This window comes from Balaenoptera borealis, assembly GCF_965194805.1.
Source record: "Balaenoptera borealis genome assembly, chromosome: 6".
NCBI classification, from domain to species: Eukaryota; Metazoa; Chordata; class Mammalia; order Artiodactyla; family Balaenopteridae; genus Balaenoptera; species Balaenoptera borealis.
The window spans coordinates 125098618-125122191 of NC_138863.1; the positions used below are offsets into that span (position 1 = coordinate 125098618).

Consider the following 23574-nt stretch of genomic DNA (forward strand, 5'->3'; position numbering starts at 1 on the left):
CCCCGGCTCCTGCAGCCACAGAGACCACCGCTCTGGTCCCCACGATGCTGGTCCTAACTCCCCAAATGGACAAGCGTAGCCAAGACGGTGGCGGACAGCACAGCAGCTCGTAGCTGTGCAGCAAGCGCTGTTCACACACCGAGCAACGCGGCAAAGGGCAGGGTGGCTCCGTTTTAGAGTTCCTAGAAGTCAGGGCCTGTGTCTTTTATTCCCTTTGAGTCACATTCCTCATATCGTGGCTCTTTCAGAAACACCAGGGGTGGCAGGAGGTGGGGGGAGAGCTGTCCATTGCTGGGGGGGGCCCCGCAGCCCTGGTGGCTCCACTACACGCCGGCGGACATGGAGAGCGGTGGGAAAGCTCGCCATGCAGCAGGGCCCCGGGGCCCTGCAGGCAGGTTTGGGGAGACCCCAGCACACATGGAGAGCAGCTCGGAACCAGCCCAGGGGATGTCCGGAGCTGGCCGGCTCAGGAGAGCACAGACTCAGGAGGTGGCACTGTCTCCCCAAAGTCAAGTCAGCCAGCAGGGCAGCCCCGGGACCCCAAGTGCCCCAGCTCACTGCCAGCCAAAGGCCTGAAGGCTCCCCAGCCTCCAGCCAGGCGTGAGGCAGGGTGGGGCAGAAGGAGGAGAGGCTCAGAAGAAAACTGGATCCAAATGGGAATGTCAATTTGGCCGAAAGGCGAAACATCTGCAGTCCAACATGCAAAGATGAGATCCCGTGCCTTGGCCTCCCCCAGTGATCCTCCAGGGCCGATCCTCCAGGGCGGGGGCCTGGGGGCCCTCCAGCAGGATCCCCAGCCACACCCATCCCGGGAGCCCCAAAGCGGCCACGGCCACCACCCCAAGCCCCACAGTCTCCCAGGGGCTTCTCCCACAGGACAAAAATGTTCACCTGGCAACCGTGCCAAACCCGTCTCAGGGAAAATTATGCAGAAATCTTGGCTCTGGGTGAGTGGCCCCATTCCCCCTCCAGCCAGAAGTCCTGAACTCTACAGGCAGGACAGGTCACTCCAGCCCCTCGGCCCTCCTCCACCTCCTGCAGCAGGGGAGGACACGGGCCTGTCCAAGACTCCCCCAGCCATTTCCCGCAGACCCTGGAGAGGTGAGGCTGTGAACAGCTCAGTGCCTCCAAAGTCGGCCCACAGCTTTGGCCTAAAAGACATCAGGCAGCAGTAGCCACAAGCCCACGCGGAGCCCAGAGTTCTCCATATCACAGGCATTCAATACGTGTGGGTTGAAGGTGAGGAAATCAGAGCGTGGCCCAGATAAAAGGGGGCAGCTGCCCAGAGCGAAACCCCACCTCCTGGGTGGGGCCTCTGTCGCCTGCCCCCACCCCAGGACCACGAAGGGGTGCTACAGCCTGGTCAGTTTCACCGGACTGAGAACCACGAGGCCACCTCTCCCAGGGCACTGCATCGTGGTCCTCGGCCACACTGTGCTCACCCAGGACCCGGCCCATTCCGAGGTATTGCCAGGATAGTAGTTATCACTCACAACGACTTTCGTACAAAGAGCCTCCTCCAGGAAGCCCTCAGGGACCACTGAGATGTGGACTGTTTGCCCTCCATGAAATTCCCAAAGAGCCAATCCTCTCGGCCCCAGGCCTCAGCATCCCAGCCAGACCGAAGAGCCTTCCCAGCGTCCCCTCCAGGGGCACCATGGGGCCTACAGGTCCACTTACAAGGGTCACCATGACTCTGGCCAGCTGTGGCAGGACCACCCACAGGGAGCCCCGGGCCAGGGAGCCAGGATAATGACCCAGGGCTTGAGTCGGGTGAGCCCCAACTCAGGCACTAAGCGACTCTGAGACCTTGAGCAGGAGATTCTGCCTCTCTGGGCAGGTTTGTCTCCTCTGTAAATTCAGGGCAACCTCACAGTTCTTATGAAGCTTGAAGGACAATGCATTAAAGACACCACAGCCCTCCCCGCAAGAGCCCTCACAGAGGACAAAGGTTCCGAGGTTTTTCTGGGCTCCTGGAGGCTAGGATTTCAGTGTCGGTCCCAGAACAACCAGAGCCCCGGGCACCACGCAACAGAGGTGGGCCCATCCCAGGTCACCCAGAGCCCCCAGCTTCTGTCCGCTTCCTGCATTGGACCTCAGATCTCAGAAGCAGGAGCTCTCGCAGCAGAGACATATGAAAACAGCCCTGCCTCCCAACCCTGGAGGAGCCCTCCCCCGCCCCCCCCCCACCCAGGGCGTCTGGGCAGATGGGCACCCAGCACCACCCAGCACCAAGGACAGGACGACAAACCAGAAAGTGCCAGCACGTGCAAGGTTAGAAGCCAGTGTCACCTGATTTCGGAGCAGGTTAGTTTGAGCTACGAGATGAGCCTGCAGTTTGCCTTGGCACCACTGGGGGGCGGCTTTCTCAAGCAGCGAGACAGGCTGGGGGTGGGGAGGGGAGGTCAAGGTCAAGGCCAAGGAGCATAGAGAAACAGGAGGGAGGTGGGGAGAAAGAAACAGAGACACAGACATTAAACACCACGTCCAAACAGTCTCCAGTGCAGTGACAGACACCTGCCACCCTCCAAAGGGCCGGCCCCCCAGAGCAGGTAAAGGCCCCGAGGCTGAGAATTAAGGGGTGCCCCGAGCGGGGCGGAGAAGGGGGTGAACTCCAACTGCAAAGCAAAATGTGAGAATCGTTAGCAGGGGCAGAGGGGCTCAGCAAGCGCAGTCCTGCCCCGGGCTGGGCGGGGGGCTCCGCCCTCAGACCCTCACCTGGAGAGTGTGTGTGCAACCTTCACCCCACCCCCCACCCCCGGCTTGTTCCAGCTGTGTCAGGGTCGCCTGGGATCTGGTGAAGGAATTCCAGCCAGAGCACGCCAGGCCGGGAGGGGCCGGGCCAGTGAAACCCAAGCCAGGCCTGTTCTCATCCTGGAAAGCAGCCTCAGAGCAGGCGGAGGGGCCAGGGGCCAGGGCGGCACTACGGGATGGGCCAGGAGGGGGGCCTCACCCAGGGGCCCACAAGAGCCTCTCACTCAGGCCCTGGGCCCAGCGCCGTCCCCACCCCAGCCCTTCGGCCAGAACGACTAGTCCCCAGCCGTGAAGCCATCTGGCAAGGGCGTTGAGGATGCCCGCAGGCCAGGGCTCAGTGACAAACAAGACTGCAAAGGGTGCGGTGAACGCAGCACAGGAAGAAGGCTCCCCGGGGTGGGGGTGGGGGGACCTGGGACCCCTGCGGCCCTGCTGCCCCTCCCTGGAGACTTCCCGGCAGCACCCAACACCCCCGGCCTCACCTTAGCAATTTTGGCTTCATCCTTCTTTTTGGCCGTTTGGAGGGACTCGTAATGGTGCCGGGCACTGTCGAAGTCCACCAGCTTCCGCCCGCGCTTGGCGATGCGTGACTGGGGGACGGAAGGAGGAGGGGGCTGAACAGGGCCTGGCGCCCACGCTGACATGCTGACCCGGGGGAACTGGGTCACGGGCACGGTGACCCAGATGCACCGGGAGGGCTCAGGGCGGCCGACTCCAGGCTCAAGTCCGTCTAACACGTGCCTGAGACTGTCTCTCGGACGTTTCTGGTGGCCAAGAGCTCACCCTTCGAGACAGTCCGTGCCCTCTGCGGTCCTTTCTCATATGGAGGTCCTCGCAACAGTGAACCGTTTTTGTCAGTTCCTGCCAGCCGTGTCCGATGAGCCTCTCCTCCCTTGGCCCTCAGCTCCTCAAAGAGGCCTCCTGGGCCTCGGGCTTCTCTCCCCCCTGGGCCACCACCACCTGCCTCCCTCCTACTCTCCCCGTAAGGCACCTTCGGGAGCCTGAGGCATCTGCACTGGGTGGCCGAGGGGGCCAGCGTGGAGTGGGACCCCTGCACCCAACCACCCAGGGGATCGGGTCCAGCACTACGGTCACCACCTGAGCTCCACACAACTCTGCTTGCATGTCCGGAGTACCTGGGGTCCCAGTCACCTCGGTGGAGATCCTGGCCCACTGACGGGTCCTAACTCACCCGGGCCCAGCAAAGGCAGCTGGCTTTTTGAACACGCGAAGTCATACAAATACACCCAGGTAAGAGGCGACACGCACAACTATACACACCTTCCCTTCCAAGCACACAGAGCCTAACACAGGGCACACATACCCAGGCCTTCCAGCCCCTTAGTACACCTCATCAACCCTACAGGCACTCCACAGGGACACGGCCACACACTTACATGCCCCATGAGGTCTCCTTCCATAGTCTGGAGACCCAAAGGTACAGGGCTTCCAGCTCAGAAAGGCCCAGCTCTGGGGGCTGGCAGGCTGGTCTCAGAGGGCGCAGCCCTGTGTCAGGCGAAGCGGGAGGCCTGCCTTCAGCCCCAGGCTGCCCTCTCCCCCGCCCCGGCACCCCCGTCCCTCTCTCCCTCCCCAGCTCCCCGACACAGGCTGCCAGGCCGCAGCAGGGTGGACAGGCCAAGCGCCTCTCACCTTGATGTCAGGGAACTGGCCCAGGTACGTGTCCATGGTCAGCAGCGCCTGGTCCACCAGCTTCTGGTGGTAATCCACCCAGAGCAGGTCATTGTTCTGCAGGAGGCAAGAGCACAGCAGTGTGCACCGGGGGAGCTGGCCCACAGCCGGCCCGGCTCTCACCTCCCAGGGGCCCGGGGGCCAGCTCGGCCCGTCGCTTCCCGGCTGGGCAGCTCCTCAGAGCCTCAGCCTCCTCGTCTGTAAAATGGGGTCACACCTCCTGCCTTTTCACAAGGTGACCACGAGGATCAGATAAGCCCGGGGCTGGTGGGGCCGGGGAGGGAGGCTTCCTGAGCCAGGAGACACAACACAGAGAGGAGAGGTGCCTCAGGATCTCATCAGGAAACCCGTCTCAGCACAAGGGCTGTCAGAGGAGAAAATGGACCCTCAGAGAGGGAGGTGGACTTGCCCAAGAGCACACAGCACGTGGGGACCAGCAGGGTGCGACGGGCGGCCAGCTGAGGTCAGAAGGGCCCTTGGGGAAGGGCCGAGGCCACCGGTCCCACACTCACCTCAGCAATCTTGTTCGCCTCATCCCTGCCAGGCCAGTCAGGCTCGTACACCTCCTGCAGGCACTCGTTCAGCTTCTTGGAGGCCTCATGCATGGCTGTGGGGCAGAAGGGCCATGCTGCAGCCAGGGCCATGGGGAGCCCTGATTGGGGGGCTGGGGGGGGGGGTTACCCTTGCCCCACCCCTGAAGTCCCAGGAGGTAGGTGGACATCCCTGACTGCTGCCCCCTCCCAGCTCTGCGCCCATCAGCTCCACAGTGGGAGGGCCCCCTCTCTGCGTCCCAGGAGGCCCGCCCATCCAGGCCAGGTCTGCCCCTTACCTTTGACCGAGGCCAGGTAGGTCCGGAGATCCTTCTGCAGCCGGGTGCCCTCCGTCTGCAAAGAGGCAGACGAGAAGAAGGTGAGGGCCTGGGGCACAGCCCACACCTGCCCTCTGCCTCCTGCACCTCATGGACACCCGCCATGGATGGGCTGTCCACGGCAAGGCACTGGGGGCCTACAGGATACCAGATAGGAAAAGGCCCCACGCCAGGGCATGGCAGCTATCACCTCTCTGGCCACTGACACACTGAGCTCCCTCTCAGGAGCCCTGTGCCCGAAGGAACAGTCACCCAAGGGTGTCCGCACCTTCTCTCTCAGACACTATTCTCAGCCCTGTGAGGAAGGCAAGAAGACAGAGACCCCTCCACCCTGGACGAGACACTGGAGCACGGCTGAAGGCCACACACACGCACAGCCCAGGTGTAGGATGGGACCAGCGTGTGGCAGGCCTGCCCTCGGGTAACCATGAACCAGGCGACCAACAAGCCGAGGAACACGACTGGGGGTACAGGAACCACCCAGCACCTTGTCCTGAAAGCTTAGGTGGTTGGTGCCTGAGGCCAGCGGACTCCCACTGCATCCCGCCAGGGTCAGGAGGGTTCTGATGGGGAGAGGAGAGGTCCGGAAGGGGAGGCCTTTGGAAGGAGTGCAGAGAAGTGTGGGGGTCATGTCCAGGCCTCTCGGGACACTGGCCCAGCTGAGAGGGAAGATGCAGGAGGAAAGGGTGATGAGGGAGAATGCGCCAGGGAGTGAAGCACCCTGAGCTGGGAGGGCAGTGCCCGGGGCTTCCTGGCACAGCAGGCAGGGCCAGCAGAGAGGGTGGAACCCCAGGCACAGCGTCAACTCCCTCTGGCCATCAGCACCACAGAGGGCAGGGGCAGGAAAGCTGAGCTCCAGGTGCGAGGAGGGGTGAGCAGGCTGAGGCCAGCGGGGAAGGCCTGAGACCACCGCCAGGGAGATGCTGAAGTTTTCAGAAGCCGTGTGGAAAGGGGGAGAAAGCACACATAGGCTTTGGGGCCGTGAAGACCCAGCTCTGTCCCTTACCAGACACGTAGCCTCTCTCAGCCTCGGTCTCCTTGCCTGTCAGCTGGGTCGAATGACCCCAGCCTGGGAGACCACAAGCAAATGTGCGTCGAGTGCCTGCAGGGGCGCCTGGCACATCACAGGCCTTCAGGGAAATGGCTTAAGCGAGCTGGGCCGGGCCCGAGGTCGTGAAGGCCAGCCAGCCTCAGGAAGTGGGCTGTACACTGAGGACGATGACGGGGGACCCAGGGGGACACAGGAGACCGGGGCCTCTGGAGGGCCGTGAACGGCAGAGCGCGAGGCTGACCTCCTGGGCTCTCCCTACCCTGACACCAGCCTCCCCTCAGTGACACCTTGTTTTGAAGTCCCTCCCCCTGGTGGAGGGTTAGATAGATGACAGCATCGAGCCACAGTCCCAGGAGACCTGCGCCCCTCCAGAGCTCCACCCGGCCAACCTGGAGCTCCCGCAGGAGACGGAAGGTGGTGGTCCACCCCTGCAGGTCAAGCCTCCAGCCGAGGGCAGGCAGGGACCCAGCCCCCCTGCACAGGCTCACCCCCAGCACCCTCAAACCTCTCCTGTCCCCCTGCAAACAGGCCCCCCTCTTTACAGCCAGAGCCCTTTCCTCCTGCCCTGGTGTCCTCAGAGCTCCGGGCAGCAGCTGCTCAGTGGGACCGGCACTTTCCACACACCAGCTCTCAACACCACTGTTTCCACCTAATGAAGAGAAAACTGAGAGGTTGCATGACTTGCCCAGGGTCACACAGGCTCTCCCAGTGCCGGCAAGAACCTCCAAGACCTGGCCACTCAGGCCCCAGTTTGCTGAATGGGTCACGAAGGGGCTGGAACAGGCAGCTGCCTACTCGTTATGACGAATGCCTCCATGGGACAGCAGAGACACCGTGCAAGGAGGGTTTCAGCAGATCACATTTAAAAAAAGGAAACCCTCTCCAAAACTCCTTCAGTGGAGTTTTGGAGTATAAAACCCTGGCCTCACATAATTCTTAGGAACATCCAAGTTTGAGGTGTGCTGATTAAAGATTAAAGTACGAAACAAAAAGCCAATCCACAAGCATTCAAACCTCTCTGGAATTCCCTCAGGGATCGCATGTGGACCCCATGGGACTGGGGGACAAGGAAGGGTCCACCCCATTCCTGATGCAGCCTTCCCAGTCTTCACAATTCAGTGCTTTGGTGGTAGAGGTGAAGATTTAAGTATGTTTGTGATGTGATGTCATTGTGTTCATCTGATGTCACACAATCTTCCAGACCCAGCTTAGCCTCCATCATCTCACTCCCCTCCCCACCGTCCCCCAGCATCTGTCTCCAATGCCCCCTGAGAAAGGGGTCGCCCGTGGGGTGGGTTGCCACGCTTGCCCAGGCTTCAGGCCCAGGCTTCAGGCCGTACCAGGGCCCCTTGTGCTTCCCAAACAAGGCCACGCTGTGAGCAGGCACGCTGGGTACAGATGTGCAAGGCCCGCCCTGTGCCAACTGCAGCTGGTCCCAGGGTCGATGCCCCCCACCCCGGGGCCCCCAGCCAGCTGCCTCCTCAGGCGGGCGCCCAAGCCAGCTCCCCTCCACACTGGCTCTGAGAAACAACTCTCCGGAGGCTCCTGGGCTCTGACAAACGCCTTGCAGAGCAGCCGGGGGAAGGATAACGTTCTGGAACCACTGCCCCTCAGCCTGCTCTCCTGGCTCCGGACTTGGCAGTGTAGGAAGGGCACCACAGCCTGGGACCAACGGCAGGTGCAGCTCCATGCGGCGGCCAGCAGGCAGCCCATGTTCCCCCGAACCTCCCTCCAAAGGCTATCCCTGCCTCCCTGACATCAGCCCCCATCTTCCCAGGGAATCCAGGGGGCAAGGAAGTCCTCCCCTGCATGGACCTCTCTGGCTCTAGCTGACTCTTGCCCCTCTGCAATCAATGCCAGAGGATCTTCAAACGACAGATAGCCAGTGATGCCCCCTTGGAGCAGAGCCCTGGGTGCATCCTGGGGGATGAGAAGGAATCAGACCTGCCCCACCTCAGTGACAGATAAACAGCAACGATGAGCCCTGGGGTGCAAGGTCCAGGTGGCTCCTAGGAGGAAGAGCTTGGGCCACCTGGAGGACCCAGGATGGCTTCCGGGAGGGCCTGAGCTGGGTCTGAAGCACTCAGGTGGGCGGGAGTGTGAGCGGGCCCTCCAGGGTTCCACAGTGCAGGGACGGGTCGCGGGGGCAGGGACGCCGCAACTAACACTGAGCAGGCCCAGAGGAGCTGTGTCAACTGGGTCCCTGTGAGAGCAGGTGACAGCAAGGCGACCGGCACCCTCTCCTAGGACCCACCCCCATAGGAAGGGGTGGGAGAGTCACTTCCTTGAAACCCAAACTCCCTGCCATCCTGAACTCAACTAGGGCTGGCCCACGAGGCTTGGTGTTCCCAGGTGAAGAGCAGAGCTCCCTGTGCTCAAGCTTCACCTGGCCTTTCCCAAGCCCCCCCGCCCCCGCCAAGCCCTGCAGCTCCCTGAATTCAGTCCCCTGAGAATAGTGACCCTCACACCTTTGTAAATCCTGAACCCCACCCCCACGTCCTAGTCATCTCCACACACCAATCAAATCCAGAACTGCCCAGCTGCCCTAACTCCTAAGGGAGGGTTACCCCAAGCCTCAAACGAGACCTCAAATTTGCCCACCCTGCTTCCACCCTTGGCCCCTGAGAAGCCGACCACCCCACTCAGCCTGAGGGCAGAGCACCAGCTCAAATGACCGCCCATGTCCACAGCCAGGGAGCCACCAGCACTGGCTATCTTTAGCCCTGGCCTCACTCCCCAGCCCCTCTGGGCAAAGATCAGTGAGTGACTCCTTGCCCAGAGCCAGGGACCCAGAGGGGACTTCAGAGTTCTTGTTCAAACCTCTATTTTGCAAGTGAGAAATCTGAGGCCCAAGGGGCAAGGGCTCACACAGAGCCACACAGCCAGTAGATGTCTCTGTTCTGGGCCTTGAAACATTACTGGCCTGGGGGACAAGCAGCCATGGGGGCTCCCAACCCTGCTCTGGGAAACCCCTCAGTTCCGCTTCTCTGGCAGGTGAGGGTAGACTTGGTCCTGGGCCCTTTCCCAGCTGGCACCCCGGCCCTCCCCCAGCAGGCTCCCCGGCCCACTATTTGCTCCGCAGCCCTCTCTCCCAGCATGCTCCCAGCCCCCTCCCAGCTGTTCCCTTCCTTCTCCCAGCTCTTTCCCAGCCTGCTCCCGGCCCTCTCCCAGCATGCTCTTTGGCCCTCTCCCAGCTGCTCCCTTGCTCTCTCCCAGCTGCACCCCTGCCCTCTCCCAGCATGCACCCCTGCCCTCTCCCAGCATGCTCTTCGACCCTCTCCCAGCTGCTCCCCTGCCCTCTCCCAGCATGCACCCCTGCCCTCTCCCAGCTGCTCCCCTGCCCTCTCCCAGCATGCTCTTTGGCCCTCTCCCAGCTGCTCCCTTGCCCTCTCCCAGCTGCTCCCCTGCTCTCTCCCAGCATGCACCCCTGCCCTCTCCCAGCATGCACCCCTGCCCTCTCCCAGCTGCTCCCCTGCCCTCTCCCAGCATGCACCCCTGCCCTCTCCCAGCATGCTCTTCAGCCCTCTCCCAGCTGCTCCCAGCCCCTGGCCAGTGGGCTGTCAGAGTTTTCCAAAGGAGGCCCCTTCCCCCAGAGGTTCCATTCCAGCCGCAGAGGCTCTGGGGGGGTACCTTCCGTGCTTTCTGAGGCATCAGATGTGGACAAGGAGTAGGAAGAGGCCTGGGCCCTCCCAGCCCCCAGTCTAGGCCCACCTGGCCCCTTTCCCAGCAGAGCTTAGACCCTGACCTCACTCCCCACAGCCATGCCCATTCCTGTGGCCTCCTCTGGCCCCCATCCCCATCTGTCACTCACTGGGGCTAGTCCGCAGAAGCACGGAGCCATGGCCCAGCTCTCTCCCTCTGCTTCCTTGGCCCTGCCCAGTGAGGGGAGACTTGCCAGGGTCATTTCATTCCCCTCTTCTACTACGCTCAGACACAGCCACCAAAGTAGCTTCTTCTAGACTTAGCAGACCTGAGCGGGGAAGGTCTCAGGTACAACCCATCAGGGTATTCAGAGACCTTTGGTCAGGAAGTCCTCCCTGGGATCTAACCACTGCCCCCAGGCTGCCAACATAATTAAGGCCCTCCTGTCACCGGCCCCTGGCCTGTAAAAGGAATTGCTAAGGATGCCCTTCAAGTCCCTTGCAGTTTTTGGAATCAGACAAGTATGGGTCTGAATCCACTCCCAAAGCTGGATGGCCTTGGGCAAATCACCCAACTTCTCTGAGCCTCAACTGCTTCATCTGTGAAAGGGGCACAGTGACACCAGCTGCCTTACAGGGTTGCTACAGGCACCCACAAGCCATCTACAAATGGCCGGGCCTGGAGCTTGCCACTCAACCAGGCACGGTCGACACTCAGCCGGTGCCCAAGTCAAAGCCAGTCTGCTCTGCTCCCGCATTAAACCCTGCAGATACCACTCTCCTCACAAGAAGCTTCTAGAGATCCCACTTGCCTTGACATTCAAGGTCTCCCAGAGCCTGGGCACAATCTAATGCCAGCTCCCACCCCAACCTTAAGTGTTACCAAGGACCTAAGGTATACCCCTGCCCCTCCTTCCTCTCCCCCGCCACGGTCCACACCCAGTGCCGGTGCTTCCTCTTCCAAGAAGTCTTCCATGACCTCGCCAGCCCACACTGATCCTCTTCTCAAGTTCTCCTAGCCCACAAATTCAACTCTTGACATTTTCCACCTGGCAGCCACAGTTCCATTTTCACAAGCTCCCTAAGGCCAAGGGCCACCCACACTCACCAGCTGCTTGTTGAAATTCTGGACACACTGTTCAAACTGCTCATCCTTGGTCTCATCCGCCTTCCCCAGCTTCTGGAGGACCTGCCAAGGCAGAGGGAGAAAGAAAGTGTGTTACTCTGAGAAGGGAAGTAGCCAAACCAAGAAGGCCCCGTCACCAATACCGCAGACCCCTCCCCACCCCAGCCAGGGTCTGGGAGGCCCATGGCCAATATCACCCAGCCCAGGGCACCGGGACCATCAGAGGTCTTGTGGCTGCTGTGACCCCCAAGCGCAGGACTGAGACCCTCTTCATCCTCTACACAGGGCTCACCCATCCGTCAAGAGGAGGAACTTAGGACAGACTTGCTGTAGTAACCAAAACAGCAGTATGAGGGGTCGGGCGCCCCTCCTAGCTGACCTTACACTGCACCCCTGGGTGCTCCATCCCCACCCTGGCAGCTGAACATGAGGGGGCCAGTAGGGGCAGCCCCACCTCCCCACATGACTCCTTTTCCTGGGCCCAAGGCTCATAAATACCAGAGGGAGGGGCAGGGAAGTGACCACCCCAGGACCAGGAGGGCAGGGAGGGCTGGCTGGGCGTCAGGCTCTTGCCATCCCTAGGAGTCAGCTCCCAATCTGACTAGAGTTTCAGTTGTGACCCATTCTAGCCCATATCTAGACTCCCTCCCACCCCTGGCACTGACACCGGCACACGTGCCTTCACACACACAGGCACACAAGGGCACACACACGTGGGCTCACAGCCACACACTCTACTCCCCAAATCCCAGAGGCAGACTCGCCCCTCTGCGAGTCACAGCTGTCCCTTCTCAGCTGTGTCAGCAGAGAGGACATTGAGGACACAGATGGGGAGATGGGTGGGTAAAGGCAGAGAGAGAGAAAGAGAGAGACCCAAGGCCAGGAGAGGGGGAAAGATCTAGAAAAAGAGGGAGCTGGACCAGGAGCCTGAGAGGAAGCCCTGGCCAGAAAGGCTGGCCCACCAGGTTCTCTCAGACTCCCCTCTCCCAGCCCCTGCTCCCTCCAATCCCAGAGTTCTCTATGGGCAGAGAGAGAGAGAGAAAATAGAGGAGCAAGGAAGGGTGAGGGCAATGGGAAGACAGCAGAGAAAAACATGAGATGGGGGTACAGAAAGGGGATACTGAGGCAGACAGGAGGTGGGGTGTGCAGGGGGAGAGGGAGGCAAAGACTCCCCTCCACAGGCCTGGGCAGGCAAGCAAAAAGGACAACACTGAGATGGTCGGCAGAGACGGCGGCCAAAACCCAACAAGAATAACAAGTAAGCAGGTGGTAGTGGGTGAGGGTGGCAGGTGGAGGAGACAAACAGGTGGGCCCCTGGCAGGGATGAGTACCAGATGGGGCTGGAATGCCCCAGAACAGAGCCTGGACCCTTCCCACCCCTGACTGACCCTAGGATGGCCTGTGCTGCCCCGCTCCCCCTCCGCCAGCTGCCCAGGAGCCAGGGCGAGGCCCGTCAGCTCTCAGACGCTCTCTCTCATCATGTAATGCATTCGGCCATCTCTTGCCAAACGCCCGCTCTGTGCCCAGCCCTGTTCATCTCCGCTGGGGCAGCAAATCAATCAGACGTGTGTCCAGTCCCAAGAGAGAGGGAGGTACACGAGCCTGCGGGAGCCCAGGATGGATATCCTATCCAGGCCGGGCAATCAAGGAAGACTTCCCGGGGGAAGTGGCAGCTCAGACAGAGGGGAGAGCTTGCAGCAAAGGCGAGGAGGACCAGAAAGATGAGGTCCGTTACCAGGGAATTTCAAGTCGCTCAAGATGACTAGAGGTCGCAAAGGATGGAGAGGAAAGGTGAGAGTGGCGGGTGCGGGGGCAGCGGCGCACTGGGGAGCAGCCGCCAACAGCTTTGTGCTACAACAGTCAGGACACTCCATGGGCGAAGTGCAGCTGGATGCCAAGGGCTGACATCGAACTGAGAGGAGAAAAGCAAAACCACGAGCAGGAAAACGGGCACTTTGGGACTTCCCTGGCAGTCCCGTGGTTAAGACTCCACACTTCCAATGCATGGGGGGGGGGGGGGCGCAGGTTCGATCCCCGCTCAGGGAACTAAGATCCCACATGCCGCACAACGTGGCCAAGAAAAGATTTTTAAAAAGAGGAAGAAAGTAAAGGAAAGAGAACGGGCACTTCCCTCAATCCACAGGCTCCCCATTCCCCTGGCAGCCACATCCGGCTGGCCCCATGGGAACAGGGCGGAGCTGCGGGGATACCCAGCCCACTGGACACTGAGCACAAGTAGGTGACTCAGCCGTCAATGCCCACCCCACAGCCCCGCCACCTCCAGAGAGAGGAAGAACCTGCAGGTGGGAAAGAACCTGCAGGAGTCAGCAGGGGCCACTGGAGCGAACCGTCGGGCAGGAGGACTGCGAAGTGAGCCTGTGCACCCCCTGCCTCTCCTTCTCCCTGAGGAGATGCCCTCCATCAGTGGAGTCACCAGTGCCCGGCCGGCTATCAGGGCTCCTGAGAACGCCAAGGCCCCGAAGTACGCACAGACATGCACACCTGGCCCCAGGCATCAAACACAGCTGTGTGCTTCCCCCAGCCAGCGGAAGCCACCAGAGAGAGCTTCAGGCCTCGAGAAGAGGGCAGCCATGGTGAGACTACACCAGGCGGTGAGAAGAACCCTGAGAAAAGGGACTCTGACCGTCTCTCTCAACCTCAAGTGCCTTGTCGGAAAATAGAAAGGACATTAGCGGGCTTCCCTGGTGGCGCGGTGGTTAAGAATCCACCTGCCAATGCAGGGGACACGGGTTCGAGCCCTGGTCTGGGAAGATCCCACATGCCACTGAGCAACTAAGCCCGCGTGCCACTACTACTGAAGCCCACGTGCCTAGAGCCCGTGCTCCGCAACAAGAGAAACCACTGCAATGAGAGGCCCGCGCACCACAACGAAGAGTAGTCCCCGCTCGCCGCAGCTAGAGAAAGCCCGTGTGCAGCAACGAAGACCCAATGCAATCAAGTAATTAATTAATTTATTTATTTAATTTAAGAAGAAAAAAAAAAGGGCATTAGTGCCCACCTTAAGGCTCATGTCTGTAAAACATCTCTGTACCTGGCCCATAGTAAGTACCCAAGTACAGGGGATCCCCTAAAAGACTTTCAGAACAGCCTTCACACAGTTGATGGCTGGACCTGACACAAACCCACCCTCCCAGCCCAGACAGATGGCATCCCAAGATGCCAGACAGAAGTCACATGCACACACTCTGTACTTGAATGCACGGGCATGCATGTGCACACAGCAGACTCCTATTCATCCTCCAAAACCTTGCTCAGGCGACACCTCCTCTGTGAAGCTGCCCCTGCCCTTTCCCTCCTCCACCCCACTCTGTACCACTTAGGGCCTGTACCAACTCTCCTCATTGCCTGAGTGTCTGCCTCTGGCCTTGCCCAAGCCTGCACAGCCTGAGATCGAGGACAGTGTCCAGCCCTCTCTGTGTCCCCAGCTCCATTACAGGGCTGGGCACAGGGTCGACACACAGCATGTTCTCATCTGAGCTGTGAACTTTGAGGTCAGAGTCTTGACCTTGAACAAAAGAGCCCATCTCTCAGTTTCCTGTTATGCAAAATGAGAGGGTTGTGTATGGAAAGTCCTCAGCCTGACACGCAGAGAGCTCGCCATGAAGGTGGCTGTTAGGATCAGGGTTAGATCTGGCATTCACACGAATTTGAGGCCTGGTCTTGGGTAACGTGTGTTGGCTCCAGTGGGTCCCAGCCCTGCAAAGTCAGTGTGGAAGGCGGTGACCAGCACAGCTCCATGTGACCTCAGGCGAACGGCTTAACTCGCTACACCTCAGTGCCTGCCTCTGACAAGGGAGTCACTGTACCCACGGCACCGTCGAGGCTCAGGGCATCGCCCAGCGAGTGTGTGCTGGCCTCGGCCTTGTTTATTGCTCACTGTACCCATCCCACTTTACAGACAAGGGGAGGAGGGCACACAGCCTGGGTCCTCGTCCTCAGGGGGAGCTCCCAGTGCGGCTACTGGGGGCAAAGCAAGCTGGGCACCACCTGCCCCAGGACAGGGACCAGGACAAAATTTGGTGCAGCAAAGTTCCACAGCACCGATGGCTACCTGTGTGCCACCCTCCATAGCTAGGGCTCCTGCCACGCCCCAGACACTGGGGAAGAGGCCTTTCTGACCAGCCTCTGGGGTGCCCAGACCGCACCCGATCACCCTGCCACCTAAGAGCCACTGGGCCATGCCCGATCTGTCCCCACCCCCACAGACGCCCCAGGGTGGCTCTGTCCAGCCCTCACCTGGGACACACACAAGCTCAGAGCCCTCTCCTCGCCGAGAGGGGAGCCCCAGCCATGGGCCCTGGGGACAGAGATGCTCCACCCGTTCAACGCCCGGGTAGCAGGCCACGCTACGCTCAGACAACCACTGCGGGCAGCAGGGGGGCTCTGGGTGTCAGGAGGTGCAGGGCCACAGGGGCTCAGGGGATACAGGACCACTGGGCCGGGTCTGGAGAATGAGCTAGGTGAGCAGGGGGCTGGCGGCTGCCCCCTGTCCAGGGCTACGGAGTGGCTCGGGGAGCCCCAGACTCGCCTGTGTCACACCCATCGCACACTCGTCACGCACGTCTCCCTTGTAATAAACAAAGGGGAGCCTTTTCGACGGTGCGACAGACGACACCAAGGTCGCAGTTGCTCAGCCCAAGCCCAGTAGTCCAGGAAGCCATATCGGTGCCACCCTAACTGCTCTCACCACATCCTCAGTGCAGCTAGATAGCAGAGGGTGTGGAGAGCTTCGGAAGGCCCAACCCCGGGCAGGGCAGAAAGAGGGGAGCTGGTGGCAGAACGAACCTCCCCGACAGCGTCCATGGGTCAGCCTGTCCGGGCTGGGCTGTGACCCAGGGCCAGTGGTCCCTCCCTGGGTGGGGCAAGAGGCTCACAGGACACGGCTGAGTGCCTCTAAGTACCAGGGCTCAGCGACAGCTTCCTGTGGCCGGGGTGCTGCATGGGAGGGGGGTGCCCCTTCCCCAGCCTCTCTCACGGCCCAGAGGTCTCGTCCGGGCCATCTTGCCAGGCCCCCTCCTCTCCTCCTGGATGGCCAGTGGCCCCAGGGGACAGGCCAGCTGCGCCACACACCCGGCCACCAAACCCAGAAGAACGAAAGGGCCCCCGGGGCCAGTCTCGTTCGAACTAGGGACCAATTATCGCTCCCTGCCCACCGAGCACAGCACTTTACAGACACCACGCGCCCCCTCCTCACAGGTAAGCGTCCTTGGCTCCGCGTGACAGATGGCAGGCAAAGCAGGACGCACAGCCTAGGGCCTCACAGTCAGGAGTGAGCCCAGGGCTGCTCCCAAGCTCCAGACCGGAGGAGGGGCACCCAGCAGACCTGGCCCCGGCAAGCCACCCCAGCCCAGCCAACACAGGGCGGGGAACAAGCGTGCAGGCACTCACCCCTCGGCTGACCCCAGGGGCCCCGCTTGGACCCCTCTCTCCTCGCAGAGCCTGGCCCGCCCCCTGCATGTGTGGGACATACACCCACATCTGAACATGTAGCATAGGGCTGGCGAGAAAAGCCCAGCCCAGGGGCCCAGGACGGAAGCCCTGGTCCCCAGGCTCTGGACCAGGCTAGAAAAGCCCTTCTAGAGACCAGCAGAGATGGAGACCTCCTCCCGCCTCCCCCAGCACCCGGAGCCCTCAGGCTCACACACACAGAGGGGCGTTCAGCTCCCCCGGGCACCCACCACCCAGCCGCTGAGACCCCAGCGGGCCTTCACCTTCCTCATCATCTCCTCGGGCGCCTCCGCGGCCACGGCCTCGATTGAGGTCGGTCACGGAATGAGCTGCGCCCGGGGGGCTGGGCATCACCACTGCACTTCCTCCTCCGGGCAGGGCCTGCAGTCAGGGGACCACAGCGACAGGATGTACGTCCTCGCAGCCTCACAGAGGCTCCCGGGCAGGCAGCCGGGCAGATGGGCAGGTGGAAGGCCAGGCTTTCCCAGGGGTCACACAGCAGGGACCCATTCGGATGGAGACAAGCCAAGAGGCAAAAACGAAGAGGTGGCCATCACAATTGGGCCAAAGGCCACCTGGCGGCTGGAGCTGCCCCCTCCCAGGATATTCTGCCCCAGCTTTCCACGGCCTCAGGGTCTCTGGCTCATTCCCCGACACCCTGGGGTGACCCCGACTCCTGCCGGCCTGCTCCACCCTCTGTCCCAAACAGCGGGATGGGCCGGCTTCATGGTCCCCGAGCCCGGATGCTGCCCGGGCCCCCCTGGCCCCCTGGGATGGGCGCCTGTCCCCACACTCCTCCCAACCCTCTAGTAACCTAGGAGCCAGGTGGGCAGGGCCTCAGCAGAGCAAGGAGGGAGGGGGGAGAGGTAAGCCCCAGCCCACCAGGCACGGCCACATTGCATAGGCCCCCTCCTGACTTCTAGTTTGAAATATAAACCACTTAAACGGCAAAACAAGTTGAAAGAAGAGTACAACAGACTGCCATCTGCCCTTCCCCCAACTCACCAATTGTTACCACAGGCCACAATTTTTCTCTCTCTCTACTGAAACAGTTTAGTTCGTTTGTTTGTATGTTAGCCCAACCACTGGAAAGTAGGCTGCAAACATCATGACCCTGTACCCTCAGTCCTTCACCCCTAAGGACGTCGGCACATTTCCAAGAATAAGAATGTTCTCCTAAATCCCCATGGTACCATGGCACCCCCGATGTTAACTCTTTACTTATTACTATTACCCAATATACGTCCATATACAAACATGCCTAGTTGTCCCCCAAATCTCCCTTAGGTCTGGGTTATTTGTTTTTTGATCTGGGATCCAAACACAGTTCATAGTTCACACATTGCTTTTTTTTTTTAATTGAAGTATAGTTGATTTACAGTGTTGTGTTAATTTCTGCCCTACAGCAAAGTGATTCAGTTATACATATGTATATTTTTTCATATTCTTTTCCATTATGGTTTATCGCAGACGATTGAATATAGTTCCCTGTGCTATACAGTAGGACCTTGTTTATCCCTCCTTTATATAACAGTTTGCATCTGCTAATCCCAAACTCCCAATCCATCCCTCCCCCTCTCCACCCTGGCAACCACAAGTCTGTTCTCTGTGTCTGTGAGTCTGTTTCTGTTTCGTAGATATGCTCATTTGTGTCATATTTAGATTCCACATATAAGTGATATCTCTTTCTGACTTCCTTCACTTAGTACACACTTTGCTTTTTACTGTCATGTCTCCTGTCTCCTTTAGTCTAAAATATTCCCCCACATACCTATTCACTGTACATATTTGTTTCTCTTTCATGATATTGACATTTTTTTTATTGGCGTACAGTTGATTTACAATGTTGTGTTAGTTTCAGGTGTACAGCAAAGTGATTCAGTTTTATATATATATATATATATATATATATACTCTTCTTCAGATCATTTTCCCTTATAGGTTATTACAAAATACTGAGTATGGTTCCCTGTGCCACACATTTTTTAAGAGTACAAACCAGTCCCATGGAGCATGCCCTACACCCCAGACTCATTTCCTCATGACTAAGTCCAGGTTAAACATTGTTTTGGCAAGCATACTACAGAGGTAACGTGTCCTTCAACAGCATCCCCTCAGGATGCCCCCCGCTTCCGGTGCTGAGCTTGACCACTTGGTCGGGCAGTGTTTGCCAGACCTCTGCTGTAGAGATGACTTGTCTCTAGATAATTAACTAGTCATGACTTGTCTCTAGATAATTAACTAGTCATCTGAAAGGCGATACATCGCCACTGTGTGACGGTCCACGGCCAGTAACTTTTTACCCGATGCCTTTATATCCATTTAATACTTTACTACTCAAAGTGGGGTCCACGGACCAGCCGCATCACAGCCCTTTGGGAGCCTGGCAGAAATACAGAATTTCAGGCTCCACCCCAGACCTGCTGGATTTGACGATGCATTTTAACAAGTCCCCTAGTGCTCTGTGTGCACATTAAAGTCTGAGAAGCTCTGTGCCTCTCATCTTTGCCTGAACCAACAACTGTTATCGCGGGCTTCTATCACCTCCTCTATATTACCTGGCGTGCTATAAAGAAGTCCTTCCCCTGGTCGTGCCTTTATGGGGATATTGTTATGGACTCTTGCCTCCGTTTTGCATTCAGTGTGCTATAGTCTATTACCATCATTATTCTTTTTGATGCTCAAACTGTCCTAAATTCGGCCAGTGGGAGCCTGTGGACACGCCTCCACTAGCCTTTGAGCACTTCCTTGCTTCCTGACACTAGAGATGCTCCAGGCCCAGCGGGTCCCTGCCCCGGCCCTAGAATCAGCCATTCCTCCAAGAAGCCCAGGTTCCCTTTAGGGGGGAGGTGTGCTCACTGCTCCTGGGTGTCCTGTTCCTAGGTCTTTCTTTTCATCTTTATGCCAGGCTTAGAGCTATATTATTCTCACTGCCACTTTAGAGATGAGAAAAGGAAGGAATTTGGCCGCAGGGCAGAGAAGGAGCAGAGCCAGGACTCCGTGGCTGGGCAAGTGTGGCCCAGATCTCGTCTGCTGTGGAAAGTGAGCTAGACTCAAGGCCCTGCAGCTGCCCACTGGGTCCGTGCCTGCCGAGGCCGAGGCCACACCACCCGGTGACTGAGCCCTGGGGATGCAGAGGCGATGGGCTCCTCCGACAGTCGACCCTAGCCCAGGGATGCCCTGCTGGCCTGGCCGAACCCTTCTTGGCACTGTGCGGCCGTCTGGGCCCCTTGGGCCTCTTCCTCCAGTGGGCCTTGGCACCCCCATTTCATGAATGAGAATGAGACAGCCTGGGGCCCGGGACCCTTTGCTGCAATGCTTGCACCTGGACACACCTCTCCACAAGGAACAAAATATGAAGAAACTATATGGGACTAAAAATAACTGCGTGCATGCACAGTTGGGGAAAAATTATGGACGAAAGATACAAAGAGACCAAAAAGCCCAGCTGCCACTTTTGAAGAGCCCGGAGCAAAAGCAGGGGGTCGGGAGCAAAAGCAGGGTCCTGCGCAAGCCCCCTGCACTCAGCACCACCAGACGGGTGGGCAGACCACCTCAGCCACCCCTCCCTCCGACCCCTGGACACACCCCTACCCTCACCCCATATTAGGAACAAGCTCGCCCCCCCTCAGGAAGCAAGCGAGCAAGGGAACCTGTTGTGTGTTCTCGCTCCCACCAGCTGCAGCGGGGGGGGCCCGTAAAGCCTTGCCTGAATTTCTTGTCTGGCCCCTAGTCAGTTTCTATTGCTTGCGGAAGGCCAAGAACCCCGGCCGGTATCAAGGAGACTGTGGGCCGGCCAGGACTGGACCCAGGGCTCCTGACTCCTGGGTCCTTTTCCCCGCTGCCGCTTCTGGGCTGCGGCCCCCGCCGCCCGGCTGGCTGGTGACTACACCGGGGCTGCCTCTCCCGCCGAGGACCCGTGAACTCACTCACGCAGACGCATCAGGCACCTCTGCCTCCAGAACCACAGCGCTCACGCCCAAGGCTGGCGATCTGCTGGCCAGTGTGACACGGCTACAGCCCCAGAGCGGCCGCTGCACCCTGGCGTCGGGTGGGCACCAGGCAGAGAGCGGCTAGAATGAGGGGTCTGGCGTCCCTGGCCCGGCTGTGGCCGGCCGTGGTGGGGAGCAGCTCAGGCTCCTGCCTGAGAGCAGAGCCCAGGGCCCGGAAAGCCAGTCCAGAACGCAGGGCTTCCAGAACGCATGGCAAGGGGCCCTCCAACAGCACTCCTCAGCCCTCCTGCGGTGCCGGGCTGGCCACACATCAGGCTCAGCCTGACGACTTCCCCAAAGGGAGATGACTTTTTAAGAAAGATAAATGTTAAAACGCCGGCCTTGGGCAAGAGCCAGGAACGGCATTCCAACCCCAGCAGGCAAGAATGCCCCCCAACGCAGGCCCGTGTGCACACTCGCGTGTCTGCGTGCTGGTGCTCGCCCACGTGTCTGCACACAGCCCCACACACGCTCCCTGACACGGCTCCTGCCCCGGCCCTTCAGTCGCCTCCAGACACAGCAGGAAGGTGGCAGGAACCACACGGAGGCCACAGAGCCATGCAAGAAGCGGAGCGGAGGCCAGGAGACAGTGTGAAAGAAGAATCCGGAATGCAGAAGGGAGCTGGGGAGAAAACCAGAGAAAGGGAAAGCAACAGTCTCCCAGGGGGGGCAAGCCAGGCTCCAGGCCCGGGAAGGGCCATCTCTGGGCCGGCGGGTCTCAGGCAGCTCGAGAGGGGGTCCCAACTCCAGCTCCCTCTCCCCAGCCCAGCACACACGCAGGGCTGCCCCCAAGAGACAGCCTCCTTCCCTGGTTCCTCTGTGCCCCATCCTTGCTCGGCACCTCCGTCTCCCCAGGCTGGCTGGAGGAGGTGACAGGAGAGGCTGCCACCCGCCTTCTTTTCAGGGGAAGTCTGTGAGCTCAGCTCACACTCCGGGGGGGTACCCCTCACCATCGGATGTCATCTCTCAGCCATGCACCCGCCCAGCCAAGCTCCCCATGGACTGCATCTGCCCCTCCTTCGAAGCTCCACAGACATCATAGGGCAAGGCATGACCCCAGGGAGCCCGGGCCAAGGACCCACCTTCAGGGGGGGCCCCCCACCCCCCCACCCCTGACACTGCCTTACAGGTGGGCTCATACCACCAGGACATCCCAAGGTGTGACTGTTGGTCCCATGTTACAGATGAAGAAACAGTCTCAGAGAGGTCACTCAGCTAATGAGTGGCAGAGCCAGGACCCCGAACCTGATGGATTTCAAAACCCAAACCCAACTCGTGATTCTTTTTTTTTTTTTTTTCTTTCGGCCGCACCGCTGGGCTGGCAGGATCTTAGTTCCCCAACCAGTGATTGAACCCCGGGCCCTCAGGGCAGTGAAAGCTCGGAGTCCTAACCACTGCACCGCCAGGGAAATCCCTCAACTTGTGATCCTTAAACAGGGGTACAGAGCCGCCTGGGGGTAACAGGAAGCGTATCTGTTTACTGCAAAAGATTCCTGCTCCACCTTGCTAAGTTCCAAAGATTTAACTGGTAAAGAAACCACTTTTGTGACATAAGCGGCACAGATTGTGTATTAGAATGCAAAGTTTGCAAACATTTTTGCAATGAAATACGAAACTAAAAAACATTTCCAGGTTCCCCTCCCAACCCTCCCTGAAGCTCCAGGGCCTCACCCCACTTGGTGATCTATTTTTTTTCACAAGCCCTCATGTTCTGGAAGTCGCTATCCCCTGACACCAGTCCACAGAGACTCAACATCCTTTCCTGTGGGCCCTGGTAAGAACAGCTGACCGACTAAGGAAGCCAACGGGCCTTTCTTGGGAAACTGTCACTCTAAAATTATCTCCTTCCTCTTTTAGTGATTCTTCCTTTCCTTTAGAAATACTGGCGAGAGTGAAAAGTGATGTTTGGTTTTCTTTTTTTTTACATCCTTAACTGGTACACAAACACTTGGCCGCCATGTATGTCAGACCCACAACAGCGCCTTGAAATACGACAGTCTGATCGAAACCAGCTTACTTACTTACTTACTCCCAGGTAAGGAGTTTCCAGATGATTCCAGCCAAGAAACCCTGCCCTCCTCTCCTTTCTCCCCTCCCCTCCCAGGAAGCCTGAAACTCCAGCCTGTTCAGCAGATAAGCCAGTGGCCAGAAGCCAGAGCAGGGCCACCCAGACCCCCGAGGAAGCTAGGGTGGGCTGCGGTGGGTGGAGGAGGCTGGAACAGCCCAGAACAGAGCACCGGGGAGCAGAGGCAGCTGGGGCCGAAGCTGGGATGGGGAAGGGGTTGGGGGGTGCTGGGAGGGGCTGGGCTGGACCGATGCAGGGGAGGCAGCCACAGATCAGATGCAGCCGCTAATCCAAAGGCGTCCCAAGAGCCTTACAAGCATTCGCTAAATCCCATGAGAGGGAGGTATTCAGATGAGGAAACTTGAGGTCTGGGACTTCCCTGGCGGTCCAGTGGTTAGGGCTCCAATGCAGGGGGCACGGGTTCCATCCCTGGTCAGGGAACTAAGATCCCTCATGCCATGCGGTGTGGCCAAAAAAAAAAAAAAAAAAAAGGTATTATACATAACTATCAGGCAGTAATATAAAAATATGTTGTAGAAAGAAAAAAAAAAAAAAAAACACAAAAACTTGAGGCCTAATGCCTCTGGTCTCAGGGCTAAGTAAACAGGAGCTAGAATCTGAACCTGGCCATTGGTTCCCAAACAAAATGGCTTTAAAGGAGCCCCTTTCCATATGGGAGGAATTGGGAGGGGGTCAGCCCACATGGGGTGCCCTGGAGCCCCAAGGGGGCACAGGAGGGGGCCCAGGCTTGGTCGTGACTGGCTCCCCTCCCCTCAGGAACCACCCGCCAGTTTGAGCCCATTCCTGGGTGTCCACAGAACCAGAACCAGAAGCAGGCCTCCATGTGGGTAGGAGGGCTTCTGGAAGGGCCAGGACCACCCAGAGGGGAAGGCCACTCCCTTCCACAATCAAGCATCAC

At 59.3% G+C, this 23574-nt stretch overlaps 1 protein-coding gene across 19 annotated transcripts in view; it reads right to left on the reverse strand.

Annotated features, from left to right (window-relative positions):
* Positions 1 to 23574, reverse strand: part of BIN1 (bridging integrator 1) — a 56754-nt gene that overhangs the window by 16835 nt on the left and 16345 nt on the right. For 10 of the 19 annotated variants that reach the window (XM_082396781.1, XM_082396791.1, XM_082396790.1 and 7 more), the window contains exons 2-7: positions 11112 to 11192; positions 5273 to 5327; positions 4956 to 5050; positions 4405 to 4500; positions 3237 to 3344; positions 2293 to 2385 (exon numbers count right to left, since the gene is read on the reverse strand). In XM_082396781.1, coding sequence (XP_082252907.1) covers positions 2293 to 2385; positions 3237 to 3344; positions 4405 to 4500; positions 4956 to 5050; positions 5273 to 5327; positions 11112 to 11192 — 528 coding nt within the window. The remainder of the gene's footprint in view (positions 1 to 2292; positions 2386 to 3236; positions 3345 to 4404; positions 4501 to 4955; positions 5051 to 5272; positions 5328 to 11111; positions 11193 to 23574) is intronic. The other 9 variants (XM_082396785.1, XM_082396795.1, XM_082396793.1 and 6 more) reach the window with 1 other exon arrangement.